The 15,634-nt window shown below is 36.3% G+C and overlaps 1 protein-coding gene across 1 annotated transcript; it reads left to right on the top strand.

Annotated features, from left to right (window-relative positions):
- The first annotated feature begins 12,247 nt into the window (after nucleotides 1-12,247).
- Nucleotides 12,248-14,754, top strand: LOC140812824 (proteasome subunit alpha type-7-like). The gene is made up of 3 exons (XM_073171190.1): nucleotides 12,248-12,517; nucleotides 13,099-13,513; nucleotides 14,492-14,754. The coding sequence occupies exons 1-3, from the start codon at nucleotides 12,345-12,347 to the stop codon at nucleotides 14,654-14,656; spliced, it is 753 nt and encodes a 250-aa protein (XP_073027291.1). The 5' UTR covers nucleotides 12,248-12,344; the 3' UTR covers nucleotides 14,657-14,754.
- Nucleotides 14,755-15,634: the final 880 nt, after the last annotated feature.

Genomic DNA, 15,634 nt, shown 5'->3' with positions numbered 1-15,634 from the left:
TTGGACAATTAAGGAGAAAACTTGATTAATAGGTAGAATAGGGCCACGCAGTAAGATTTGGCTCCTGACTTGGGCCAAAGAATCATTGAGACCCATGAGAAATGCCATCGTATAATCCATTTGAAAATATGCTTCAAGTATTTTTACACCTTCACAACTGCACTTTCCACAATTACATACAGGCCGGAAGTTTGTCAATTCTTCCCATAGATCCTTGAGTTTTGTGAAATACACACTGACTGAATCTTGTTCTTGAAGCAAACTAACCAGCTCACGTTTCAATTGAAAAACTCTTGGACCGTTGCTCTAGGTGAAACCGCTCTTTGAGGTCTTGCCAAATGGCTGTTGCCGATTCAGAGAAGAGAATGCTGGCTGAAATTTCTTTGGAGACCGAATTCAAAATCCATGAGCAACGATATTGTTGTTTCGAGTCCAGTAATTGAGGAGATTCGATTTGGTATTCGAAGGTTTAGTTATCGATCCATCGATAAATCCCAAATTATTTTTGACAGAAAGCGCGATTCTCATTGCTCGATCCCAGGAGGTGTAGTTGTCTCCCGTGAGCAACTGAGAGACAATGTGAGCCCTGGAATGTCTGAATGATGTAGGAAATATGGGCTCATCGGGTCATCAATGGCGGACTGGCCAGAGGACCAGGCAGAACCTGTAATATCCAAGCCTGGTGAACAGTACAGTTTAAGATTTCATACGTTTATTGACTAATTGGTCAAGTTTAAGTATAGTTTGGATGTTAAGAGTTTCGATTTATGATTTATAGTATGGTTGGTTATAGATGATGTGTAGTGTTATAGTAGCGACGTTACAATTAAATTCATGATAATTTATATATTGATCCAAATGAGGTGAGGCCACTTCCATTAGAAAGATAAGACATAAGTCTATAACTTTCTTGTTTTGGGTTTTGTTCAAATCATTGTGGAAGATAAGCCAAAAGTGCCCTGAAGTGTGTCTTGTGTTTCGTCGTTCCTCCAGTGACACAAGTTGGGATATTTAGCATAACGTTTTACTCAGACCTTCAAATGACATGATGCCAATTGGAGATGCAAGCCAAGACATATAGCTACAACTTTCCCGTTTAACACTTTTCCTATTTCTGACAGGAAGAGGCGTTTCGGAACCGATCTTTGAAGTGGCTGCACGCAGAGTGCGCCCGAGCGGGAATAAATTTCCGCCCGGGCGGGCGTTGTTCGAAAATATGGTGTTTTGGCCGAGAGTTCCACGCCCGGGCGGAAAAAGATGTTCGCCCGGGCGGCCAGTGATTTTTAAAAACGTGTTTTTGGTGTTTTAAGGTATAAAATCGGTGGAGACTTCACTTTTCTCTTATTTCCCTCATTCCTCTCCACTCTTCTCGGTTATTCATCTCAAGGAGAAGCTAGGGTTCTCAATTTCTCTCTTTTCTTCCTTTTATTCAAGCTTATTGTTGGATTATTGAAGTGAGAACAAGGTTCTTTTGGGTTCAAGGAGCTAAGGTAAGCTTGTGGGTTTGGTTATTCTTGGATTATGGTGTTGAGAAATTATGAGATTCTTTATTGTGTTGATTTTATGGATTTTATGGTATGGTTGTTTGATTATTGGGTTGTTGATGGTGCAATTCATGGTTTATTGTTGTAGGAATTGTACCAAGAGATTAGAATCAAGATTCTTATTGGTTGTAAGTGGAATTCATTTCCTTGTGCTCACATGAAAGTATATGTATTGTATTTCAATGGTGTTACATGCTATTCCCTTCCATTTGATTCATATTATGTATAGATACACTTTGTTGTATATTAGAGACTTTTATATGTCTCAAATGTGAAAAAGGGAAAACAAAAGAAAAGAGTATGCAAAGTGTTTGTTTTAATGTCCAAGAGAGGGTTTAAATGCTTTATTAGATTGATAAATAGATAGTCAGAGATTGCATGCAATTAGTTGTTCAAAGACCATAAGCTTATATCCCAACAGAGTATCGATTTATATCGATGGGATATAGGTACAGAGACAGAGATACTATTTAAATATCAATCCACCAGAGAAAAGAGAAATACCATCGTTATTGTTATACTATACCATGTTATTCATGTTTCAAGAGTTGGATGGTATTTAATTTTCAAATTCATGTTTTACAGAGTATGATATATGTAGATTGTTATGTAAGAGTTCCACTTGCTGAGTTTTATACTCATTCCAGTTATTTCATGTGATGCAGATAAGAGTGACGGGCCAGGACGTTGATTGGAGCCGAGGTCATATGCATAGAAGATGGAAGGAAGAAGGCTATTTTGTTAGCATTTGACATGATCAAAAATGATATTTTGTATTTTGATGCAACACTTGATTGATCATGTATATACTTTTGATTGTAAATGATTTTTATGTCAAGAAAATTTTAAATCCTTCCTCCCTCTAAGTAAAATTTTTAATTTCCGCTGTTATTTTACGAAATCGGTCAGAGGTATTACAGAACCAGAGACATTCACAGGGGCCATAAATTAATTGATACAACAATGATGAGAAGCAACTGGGATCAAGAATTTACGAGAGAATGATAATCTCGGGTTCCGATCGACGTTGAATCAAGGAAATACCGGAGAAGTTTGAGTTCTGATCGAAGTTCGGTGCCGCGCGAAAGCAGCTCTGATACCATATTACAGAAGCGGAATTGTGAACGAGCAAAATTGTTCTTTTCTCATTAACTGTCAAAACCAAATTTCTAACTACTTATATTCGCTACTAATGTACGCTACTAATTAGCTCATCATTCTAATTAGCTCATTATTGCTTAGTATCTAATAACTCGGGATCGGAGGGGTTGAGTCCCCTCCTATCCCTAGTTTAGGATACTCCAAGAAAAAAAAGAAAGATATATAGATATAAAGTACTTTTATATGTATATAATTTCACTAGCATTAAAATTATTATATATTTGGCTTTGCACATGCCCGAAGTTGGATCATGTGGTGATTTCACGAGTCCACTTAAAATGACCGTATGGTGGAAGACTTGAGACTACGAATGATATTGATGCAGATGTTCTATATTAGACGGGGGCGGTCGGTGAGTGTGGTGGTCAAAAATTGAAGACAAAAAAATGTGTGAAAATAAAAATTGGTTATTTCACTAGTAGAATTTTTGGTTTTTACTTCATCACTAATTATTTCAGCGATTGTTAATTATAAAGTAGTAAATACCAATCAACTTCGGTAATAACATCGGCGAAGTAAAACATTAATTTTTACTTCACAATTTAAAAAACACGGGCTTCACTTCTAATTTTTTGTAACATTTTACTTCAAAAGAGTAGTTTTGATGAAGTAAAAACTTAAAAAAAATTTGAAATTTATATTTAGTGAAGTAAAAAAAAATGAACCATAATTTTAATTAATCTCCCTTAAGTTATCTCTTAATCCATCGATATCCTCATTGAAAAAAAATCGAGATTTGCGGATATATTCTTGTGGATTCATGGATATATACTTTTAGATTTGTGGATATACATTTGTGGATTCGTGGTATATATACTTGTGGTGTAAGGTCCAAAATTAAGACGACATAAACCAACTACATGCAAATCTAAGGAATATGGGAAACGGTTAATTAATTGATTTTAATTGCCGCTAAATTGATTATGTGACTTTTTATATGATGTTTTAGTACTTTTTCTACTTATATGCATTAAAATGTATTTTTAGGGGTTATTCGAGTTGCGATCGAGGAACGGAGACCGAGGGCTGAAAACTGGAAAATAATTTTATTAAATAATTATTTTTAATTATTTAAAATATTGTTGATGTTTTTCTTATTTTTGAAAATAACGAGTTTTGAGATGATTTTATACGTCGGGGCGTAATTTTTATTGGTGTTGAATTTTTAACAAAAATACGAACTTTTTGACATCCCGGTTAATAAATTCACAAATTTTATTAAGCAAAGATTTTAATTAAGCACTAATGGGCCTAATTAACCTTCTCAATGTGCCTAAGCTTGATTAGTATTTTAATTAACTATTTAATATACAAAACCTACCCTAACCCCATACCATTCACATGCACGCCCCTTCCCCAACAAATCCAAACACTTTTCTTGAAATACAACACACGGCACACACAAGAAATTGAGAGAAAAGTGTCGAGACTTTTTCATAGTTTGTCAAGCCAAGGTTTTTCTCGTCGTCGTTCTTCAATCGTCAACGTCATTTCGTGCGTAAATCACGCAAAGACACGCCATATTATTCTTTTAATCATCTATCACACCATAATAATGGTTTGAAAACGTTTTGCATGAAAAAACAAGTTGCATCATGTTTTGTTTTTGTGTAAACATCTTATGTGATTTTAAAGCTTGTATTTTCATCCAAAATCATGTTTAATATGATCTTAAGGGGCTGCCATGATTAGGGTATGGATCAAGGGTTGTTTTACACAAGTTTAAGGAGTCTAAGTCATCACAAATGTTGCACAACATGAATAGAACACAAGCTGGAACCATCTTTTCTGTCATGGTGTTTGTAAGGCTCGGCTTTTAGGGATTTGTGGCTATGCTTGGTCGCGGCTGGGGCCAGGGCTATCTAGGGTACGTGAGGGGTCAGGGAAGGAGTCCTAGCCATGATAGGACTTGAGTCGAGGGCTGGGGAGGAGTACCGAGAGCACATGCAGTCGCGCAGGTGTGCAGCTTGCGCAGGGAAGGTTGGCTCTGGCAAGGGGCTTTGGGCTGGGCTAGGTTGACTCACTAGGGTCCTAAGAAGGTGCACAATGGGCTGGTTCAGGGTCTGGTTCGGTTGGCTAGGTCCTAGGATCACAAATGAAGACTCCATGCCAATAAGGGTTCTCGGTCATGAGCTTGCAGCTGGGGTTGGGGCTTGCGGTTGGGGCTAGGGTCAGGTTCTTTGGGTGCTTAGGGTCCAGTAGGGTCCAAGGGATGGATGGCTCGATCATGGCTCAGGTCGGCTCGAGCTTGGCTCGAGAAAAACATGAAGGTGGCTCGAAGGGGCTTGGGTCGAGGGACTAGGGTTTTCTCCTTTGAAAATTAATTTGAAACATGGCTCATTGGGGTCGAGTCATGGTTCAAGAGGGCTTAAATAATATAAAAAGTCAAAATTTTTAATTCAGCAATTTTATGTTAAAGTTTGAATTAATTTGAGATTAAAATGCATTAAAAATGAATAATTAATGATTAATTGAAAAGTCTATAATTTAAGCTAAATAAAATATGAGAAATTTAATTTAAACTTAAATAATTATTTGGGACATGTTAGAGTCAATGAAATTAAGAAAAAATCAAATTCGAGGATTTGTACGTCTAGAGGTAAAACGGTAATTTTACACTTAGAAATTAGTAAACGTCATGCCAGTACTCTGAATGTTGTTTTATATATTAAAATAATTATTTTAAATGTTTATGGATTTTTATGATTTAATATGGACAATTAAAAGATATGTTGCAAGCTTGGTTTAAAAATAAAAATGATATTTTTATGCATGATTTTTGTAATGTTATGATAATATGAAACGTTGGAGTAGGTGAAGTAATTGTGACTATTATGATTATATGATTGGAGATATCGTGAAGGAAAAGGCTCCATAGGGAGCCTATTTACGGGAGAAGTCCCAGATGGAGCCTATTCGTGGGAGAAAGTCCCAGAGGGAGCCCGTCTATGGGAGAAGGCTCCGGAGGTAGCCCGACGATCGTACTTCCATATGATGATGATAGGCCAAGGCTCAGTTGACGGATGAAAGTGTCGATGATCTCCCTGCCGCCTAGTACTGTGGTTACATGATAAATGGATTCATCGACCTTATGATGATACGAAAGTCATAATTAACAATCCAAATTCAATCAAAGGAAAATGTATATGATTATGATGAAAAAAAGAAAATGTTTATGATAAAATGATGAATGATATGGATTGATGAAAAGGAAAATGTTTATGTTTAAGTCTATGCATCTTCATGACAATGTTAGTTTACGTAAAAGTATTTTCACTGTTGCATATGATTTTATACGTAGTATTTGTTATCAAGAATATGTTGTGTTGAGTCTTTAGACTCAGTAGGTGTGATCGATGCAGGTGAGTTTGATGTTGAGGGTAGTAGAGGTCTTGATGGATGATCTGACTGGACTGAATGTGCACATAACCCGAGGGCCTGCGCTTTTAGTCTTCCGCATTTACGTTTATGATTTATGTTAAAGATTTTTACGACATTTTATTTATGTGTTGAGTGGTTTTTGAGAGGTGCTAGTATGGGCTATACTTTTCAAATATTATTTTTAAGTTTGGTAAAATGTTGGATGATTTTATGTTCTGAGATATTTCCTCTTATTTTAATATATTATTTGGTTGGTTTTATTTTAAAACTGGTGTCAAAATATTTTATGCATGTGTATGTGATTCGGCTGATTCTTAGAGGTTTCAAAAAATCTAGTACTTTTAAAGAACACGAGTAGTGGACGTTTCAGTTGGTATCAGAGCAATAGTTCTATAAAGGGTTGTGCCACCATCAGTGCCGGGAATCTCAGTCGTCAAGCCTCAAAATCTGTAAGTTTACATGCTTTATATGATTTATATTATGCTACCTGCATGATTACATGAATTATATGTTTACATCGCATCTTTAATAGCTTTACGAGAGTACATGTTTTATATGTTTAAAAATTGCTAAAATGAATTAGGATATAATGCTTGATTAGAAAACTTAGATTTAAATGCATGTTGGATAAGGTAGAATTTGGAAAATGTTCAGATAAAATGCATCCCTGACGTGCCCCTGTTATTGAGAATCAGGCTGAGAATAATGAGAACTGTCAAGAGAATCCACCCCACCTCCGGATGGGGATGTTGTTGTTCGTGCACTTGAGGGCATGACCCATTTCTTTGAGCAGTTTCAGCATGCTCCTAAGCACAGCACGATGTTTATGATCAGTTCCGGAGGCTAGCACCTAAGGAATTTTCTTGCACCACCGATCCCTTTGTTGTTGAGGTTTGGATTCGTGCAATTGAGGTGCAATTTTGTTATCTGAATATGAAGGATACTGACCGTGTGAGGTGTGCCACTTACATGTTTAGGGATGATGATTCTTTATGGTGGGAAGGATCCGAGCATGGTATTGACATCGCTACTCTTACTTGGGTTCGATTCAAAGAGATATTCTATGAGAAGTATTTTACTGCTGATGTTAGATGGAGACTGAAGAGGGAGTTTATGAGCCTCCGTCGGGGAGACTCGACTGTTGCTGAGTTTGTAAGAAAATTTGATAGGGGTTGTCATTTTGTACCCCTTATTGCGAGGGATGCTGCGGAGAAGCTTAGACACTTCATGGATGGTCTACGACCTACCATACGACATGACGTGATGATGATACATCCCTTAGTTTGCACAATAGTTTACCATTTCGGATAAATACTGTCAGCTAAATAATATCTAGTGTCATATTCTTTTGTTCCAATTGTATAATGAGCTAGAGGAGCAATTCCTTAAGCAAGATTGGAAAATAGACCGGAAGATTCTAAAACATTTATATCATATTGGTTCCCGACATACCGAAATATGCATGTCATATCCAAAGATCTTAATCAGCTACCGCTTCTAAAATGATTGTTGGACAACCACTACGACCTGCATATTGCCCCGCCCAAGTCGTGGGGAAATTTTTTTGCATCCAATGTATACAGTCGAGACTTCCCAACATTCTAGGAAAGCCTAGTTGTTTGCCAATATAGAGAAGCCTAGCAACATCATTGGCAGTAGGTGATCTCAAGTACTGCTCTGAAAAAACTTCCACTATAGCTCGACAAAAGCATTGCATATACTGAATTGCTGTAGATTATCTTATTTGGATGTATTCATCAGTAGCATCCGCAGGTAAGCCATATGCTAGAATTCTCAATTAACAGTTGCTTTTCGATTAGCCGATTGCACGAGCCGTCCCAAACTATCACTTCTTTGTGTGAAATAAATATTGTGATTCTTTACGACATTTACTATCCGAAGGAAAAGATTTCGAGACATCCGAAATCTTCATCATAACATTGCTTCATTATAGACTAAATTCTCAGCAAAATAGTCGTTAAACAACTTATGATCAGCAATTTCACGTTCGCGTCGAATGAATACGTGACTTGGAATGGACCCTTCATGTGTGACTTGTTGCTCTTGTTGGATGATGTAGGCAGCAACTAAATCTTGTGATGGATCGTGTGTGTTAGCGCCTTCGAAGGCATTTCGCACACAACAACCTTCAATGAGCTTCAATAGCTCGTGTTCTAAGAATATTAACACCAATGAATTAAATCGAGTTTTGGTTTAAACCAAGCGGAAGAAACTCGAAGTAATCCTTCGTAAAGAAAACTGAAATGTTAGAAAATATTTTGACCTGTGTAAACTAACTAACTAAAAGAACACATATTACTTTTTGCATTCTTGTATTTCAGTTATGGTAACAAGTGAACACACGAACACTCTAACTAATCAAAACAATTTTAAAGCGATAGTTAATCAGTTAAATACACAAGATATGTTTATAGATCTTTAGAGACTTCAACTGCTCCTACGTCACCCCTTCTATCTGCACGGATAGGATACACTAGAATACTTTGATTTATACAACTACGTGTACAAGTCCACTCAGCTAGGACTTATCTACTGCCTAAACTGAACTCCTAGCTACGGCTGAAAACAACACTTTAAGTCAACACTTATTTAACGGCTATGTGAGAAAGACTATATACACAATTTTAACGTCTTTGTGCAAGACTGTATTTGGGTGGTTTTGAGAGTGAATGTGTGTGAGAACTGAACAGGAACGCTCTCACAAACTGAGGGATAAAAGGCTTCTAAACTAAGAAGATATCACGATGAATAATTCCCTCTGGGCTTAAATGCTTCGATAAGCTGATTTGCAACTGAACGTGCCCTTCTATGTTTTTCTTTTCACTCTCAAGAATGTCTCACCACTATATGTATCGTTTTTTTTGTTGAGTCTTCACTGATCCTCTCTTTATACAGCCGAAAGAGGCTGATCGTACAGTGAGACTCATTAATTGTATCTGTTGCATTTGAATCGTCTTCTTGGACTATGTGTCTCGTCTTTTTGACTGTCCATCTGAAGCGTTTTGTCTTTAATGCTCTGATGTAACATCCATTATTGTCCTTTGACTGGACTATGGCTTTGTACCTTCTCGCACAGCTGGAATCCACTCGAAGGAATCTATCATCGTCCATAACTGAAGGATTGTAACTGATGATTCGAACTGGTCAGTTTGAACTGATCTTTCAGTTGGGCTGGTGAAATCAGTTGACTCGTCAGTTGAACTGATTTCACACTCGTTCAGTTGGACTGATCAACTAGGTTTCTTCATCAGTTGAACACTCTTTTGGCTGGCCAGGCTTCTGAGATTTTCCTGCTGAATTACCTATCAACTGGTCAATCAACTGTACTGCTCAAATGACGTAGCCAGTTGAACTGATTCATTTGAGCGATTAGTTGGGTCTTCAGTTTTGCGATGTAAACAACTCGTAGGTGATCCTAGATGCTGCACAACTAAGGTAGATTATTAGTAACACAACTAACAAGTTTTGTTACCATCAAAATCAAGATTGCGAACTTGAAAAATTCCAACATCTTGTTCTCGACCTATAGATGATAGTATTGCTCTTCTTATATTTCAAATTTTTCAACATATTGAATATCATTTTCATTATCTGACAATGAATATGAGCTAGATGAGTTTGCATCAAATAGAGAATACGGATTCATTTTTAATTTAGAAAGAAGGTAAAATCTGTATGAAAGTATGATAATATAGTTACATTATATAGATGTCTTGTAGATGTATTTTAGATGGTAGATGAGTTTTGATTGGTGGATGAGTTTGAACTGCTATATAACTTTTGACTTGTAGATACGTTTTTATCGGTAGATGAGTATGGACTAGTAGATGAGTTTTGACTAGTAGATACGTTTGGACTAGTAGAGGAGTTTTGACTAGTAGATACGTTTTGAATGGTAGATGGGTTTTGACTGTTAGATATGTTTGGACTGGTAGATGAGTTTTGAGTGGTAGATATGTTTTGCCTGGTAGATGAGTTTTGAGTGGTAAGTGAGTTTTGACTGGTAGATGCACTTTTGACTAGTAGGTCACCTTCCCTCTATAAATAAACTTTTTGTTGGTTGATTAAATCATAAATATTACAATCTACAGCCAAAAAATCTCTTTGTTCAAAGAAATTCAATGGACTCCACTTTCGAACAACTAATTACGCTATTGAAGAAGATAAACTCATGTGTCATGTTTATCTTGACGTTTCGCAAAATCCTATCAGTGGTATAAACAAATCCAAAGAACGATTTTGGAGTCGGATTGAATAAGCTTTCAATGCCGGAAAATCGAATAACATGCAAGTATGCAATATCAAATAATTGGAATGTCACATGCAATTTATCCTCCGCATGTTAGAAAATTACGTGGATGTGTTAGTATAATTGAAAAGCTGAAGCCGAGTGGCGCATCTGAAGAAGATATTGTAAGTATTTATTATTATATTTACATGAATACTCTAAGTCTATTTTTTATACGAGTAATATATTTCTCTGCAGTTGAACATGGCAAAAGATTTAATGATGCATGATAAAAATTTCACTAACGGATTCAAGTTTGATCATGTTTGGCCTATAATGAAAGATAAGGAGAAATTTTCGGCCAACGACAGTGCACTAATGCCAGTATCCAAACAACATGTCACAAATTTGGATTCATCACAGTCAGATACTCAAGAACCAGAATATCCAATATCAGGTTCCTTGCAGTAAATTCATTTCAATTAATTTAAGCAGTAATGAAAATGCAGGGGGGAACTTCATCTCAACAACCTCTTGGAGTGAAAAAATCCAAATTAAAGAAAAAAAGAGAAGAAAATGTTTCGGAATTAATTTCTACGATGAAGGAAGGACATCGCGAGCTTATCAATGTATTGCAAAAGGGATCTACCGATATGCAACAAAATTATAATATTAAGCTGTTAGCATTGCAAACTGAGCAAAAAAAAACTAGAAATTCGTCAACAACAAATAGAATTGGCTAAAATTCAGGAGGAGAATAAAGTTTTGTACATTGATCTAAGCACAATTAGCCATCCAGAAATGCGTCAAATTGTTCAAGATGAACGAGCAAGAATTATACAAAAAGAGATGCATAAAGTTGTAAACATGATGGCAGCGCATTTGAAAAATATTTTGATGATTTTGGAGGATCTGTATCTGGATCCGATTTTTCAAATTATCGATGATTTAGTTTATTTATCTTTTTATTATATTTGCATTTAAATTATCTGAATTCGAATTCGTATTTGTATTTTAACTGCGTGCTTGAATGTTTAAATATTATTCGATAAATTTTTATCTTAGATGTTTTTTTTAAAAGAAGGCTTCCCCTGCGCCAATTTGGCGCAGGGGTTCCCTTGGTGCAGAGGGAAATGGAGCTGCGCTATTTTGCAGCTCCCGTTGAAGAAGACCCCTGCGCCAAATTTATGTCATTTTGGCGTATGAGTTAGAGATGCCCATAAAGTAATTTTAATATGTTTTTTTTACCTCTTCTATTTTTTTCGCTGGAAAAATTAAATTCATGTTTCTTATATTGATTTTGATTTAAATTTTTCAAATTTTATTTTTTATTTAACAAGAATGCTTGTATAAAAGAAATTGATTATATAAGCTCACAATGCATATAGAAAGACATAAATATATGAGTATGTCAAATATGAGATGATTTCATTGATCTATCTAGATAATCGACTCAGTCCGTACATGGAGCGAAAAATAATATTTTTTTTTATAAAAAGTAATATTTTTCATGGATTAGGTCGGATAGGAGAATTTTTTTATAAAATTGATCTGTGAGACAATTTTAATAGGAGCTTTTGTGTTAAGATATATAGATTTGGTTTTTAGATCAGTATTTGGAAAATCGAAAGCAAACCAATCCAATCCAATCCGAAGAATCGGACCAAAGTGAGTTGGACCCTAAATATAAATTTTGGGTTTGAATTATTGACTTATCCCGACTCATTTAGTAACACACTTCAATGAAGGTTACAGCCTTACAGGCCTTGATACGACCTAACCCAACTCAAATGGGTGTTAATCAAAGGTCCAGAGTTTTATATTTTTAATGGGCCAAGAAATTAAATTGCTAAGTAGGCCCACAGTCTTTCCTAAATGAGTCGCGGGCCCATAACCTACCCCAGCTGCTTTTCGTCTCGAGCAAGTTCGATCCCAGCATAGAGTTCAAATTCCTTATTCGGAGCAATATCGGCGCTAATCGCAGTAGCACACGTGAAGAACAGTGACAAATGGCGCGCTACGACAGAGCTATAACGGTGTTCTCGCCGGACGGACACCTTTTCCAGGTGGAATACGCCCTCGAAGCCGTTCGTAAAGGTAACGCCGTTGTAGGTGTTCGAGGCGTTGACACCATCGTACTTGCCATCGAGAAAAAGTCTACTCCGAAGCTTCAGGATTCTAGGTCATATGATTTAATTTTCACAGATTTTTCAAACAATTTTGGGTTATAAGTTTGATTTTTTTTTTGTTCCTGGTGATTTTGTGGTTTAAATTATACTAACAAAATGTGTATGCTTAAGATTTTAGGCGTCTGGTGGTGGAAATTATGTGTTTAGGGTGATTTGCTGCGACTTTCCCATTCGAAATTAACCGTAAAATGGTAATATTGTTGAAAGAATTAAATCCTCTACGAGGGCACCTTTTTAAATTAGCCAGGCTCTTGAGAAAGTAATGAGAAGTAGTGAAATTGACATAACGCGTGAAGTTACTAGTTACTTTAAACTGCCCCGTAGCTTCATCCAATTTTTCGAAATATTTTTAGAGAATATATGACACAAAAATATTTTTCTTAACTCATCATGCTTCACCTCCCAAGTCTCAGCTTATATGTAACTCAAATGGCTTCTTTTTCTTGATTATGACCATTAAATAATCTCTGAAGTTCTTTAATTTATCTTATTTGTCGTCATTGATGGAGAATTGCTACCCCTGTGCTTTGAAGCGTATAAGATTGAAAGTTCTTTTTCTGCTTGCATCTTTCAGATCTGAGAGGAAGATTGTGAATTTAGATGATCACATTGCGTTGGCATGCGCTGGACTTAAAGCAGATGCTCGTGTCCTCATCAACAGGGCGCGTATCGAATGCCAGAGCCATAAGCTTACTATTGAGGATCCTGTGACAGTCGAATACATCACTCGGTACATTGCTGGGCTTCAGCAAAAGTACACACAAAGTGGTGGTGTGAGACCTTTTGGCCTCTCAACATTGATTATTGGGTTTGATCCACACACAGCTACTCCATCACTCTATCAGACAGATCCATCTGGGACATTTTCTGCATGGAAAGCAAATGCCACTGGGAGGAACTCAAACTCTATACGGGAGTTCTTGGAGAAGAATTACAAGGAAACATCTGGGCAAGAGACGGTGAAGTTAGCCATTCGTGCTTTACTAGAGGTAAATTATTCATTTTGGCATGAATTCATATTTATAATCTTACAGTCTTCTGTTCATATTCGTTATTTAGGCTCGATTGTGTTATACTTGCTACTTTTTCCAATCTTTGATAGTTTTTATGGATTCATTCTATTACTACTGTCTAATACAGCGTCGAGCTTCGTCAATTTTTTTCCTTAAAGTTTCTAAGTGTGGCATCCTATATTCTATGAGATTATCGGATAGGTCTTATACTTGTGTTTCCAACAGCAGGGATAATTTAAATCCACTCTAGTTTGAAGAACCCCATTGAAACAGCTGTAGGGTGCAAATTAATCCATTTTTTATCCCATAGAATTTTGTGGCACTGCATATGGTTCATCTGTTAACAGGATTTGGTTTTGCAAGAACCATCTCCACAGAACTATTTATCTATATGTTTGGAGGATATCTTGTACCTCCTTTAAATCGCACTGTCAAGGTTGAATTTTCGATTTTCCTCAACAACGGATGGCGTAATAGATTTGGGAGATTCTATTTCTAACTATTTGTTCCATGAGTATTGCTAGGAATGTCTTCACTATAAACTGCCTTGAAAATAGGTTACGAAGCTTGATGATCTTCCTCGTCTGTGAAGATTGTTATCGTAGAAAGAACCTGACGAGCACTTGACAGCTTCTATAGCGAGTCGCATACCCATTACGTTGTTTCCAATTAGTTTGGTGGTCTTGTATGATCGATCCCCTGCTAAATTTCTTGGGCTTTGCTTGTATCATTTATTCTACTCAAATAATACTGTGTGTGAATGCATATTTTACTGTATTTTATTTTATTTTTTGATAGGAAACGATGATGCTACTCTATTTATACCGGTGTGAATGCTTTCTGCTACTTGATTCTGTGAAACACGGCTTTTGCTCTGTTTGTTTTGGAGTGTAATTCCCTATTTTTTGGGCATAAATAGATCGTTGGTTAACAATCTTTATTATGGGATTGAAGGTTGTCGAGAGTGGTGGAAAAAACATTGAAGTGGCGGTGATGACTAAAGAAACGGGACTGCGGCAGCTTGAAGAAGCTGAAATTGATGCCATTGTTGCCGAAATTGAAGCTGAAAAAGCCGCTGCTGAGGCTGCTAAGAAAGCCCCTTCGACAAAGGAAACTTAGCACCTGTACACTTTTATGACTTCAATCTCGGATTGTGATGTTGTTGCATGTAACAAAAACGATTGAGGCCATTGGTTGTCAACTATGGTTTTTCTCCATTCCTTGCCAATTTTTATGTTATTTCATAAAATAGATCAGGTGAGGTGAGAATCACCGTGTATTATATCATGAAAAGAGTCGAGCGATGAATTTCAAATAAAAATTTTCTTGGGTGGATTTGACAAAATTTATTGAAATTGCATATAATTTGATATTGAGTGAATTTAAATTTTATTTCAAATTTATCCATCTAAGCAAATAAAATATCATCATCTCATATCATCCATACACGAACTAATGATTGTTGGTTTGAAAAGTCACAAAACACCAAAAGTTAGAAATTAGATTAACTCTCTGTTAAAACGTTAAAATATATATTTAATATTTCCAATATACAGTAGCTTTTGAGAAATGTTTAGAAATCATATTAGTAACCGATGTGTTTTATCATTTAATGTTCTGAAAACGAGTCCAGTCATTGACAATCAATGACTCCTGGAGGGTATTATTCGCATTATCACAGTATCATATGAGTAGTGTCATTATCTACCCAATACATGTGTGTTGAGTGAATAAATCACGATCACTCATTCAACCATCATAATATATAAATGTATTGTCATGGTTCATTATTCAAAATACATATCAAACATCAATCATATGAGTATCACTCTACCAACAAACCATAAATGAGAAGCTGGTCCGAATCGACTCTCTTTAGTTTTTGTTATAGGAGTAATGATCGTATGCTTCGGGCCTATGAAGCGGTGATAGTCCGGAAATCCATTACCATGTAAGGCCACATTTGGTATTTGGGACTAGGGTAGGATTACACTTTTAGTTAAGTGTTTGGTACGTTTTTCACTCAACCACTAGTAACCATGGGCCTGGGAAATGTGCATTGTTCAACCGTGAAAAAGCAAGAATTATATCCCAAAT

This window comes from Primulina eburnea, chromosome 14 (assembly GCF_022965805.1).
Source record: "Primulina eburnea isolate SZY01 chromosome 14, ASM2296580v1, whole genome shotgun sequence".
Taxonomy (NCBI): Eukaryota; Viridiplantae; Streptophyta; class Magnoliopsida; order Lamiales; family Gesneriaceae; genus Primulina; species Primulina eburnea.
This window is presented reverse-complemented; position numbering and strand designations above follow the sequence as displayed.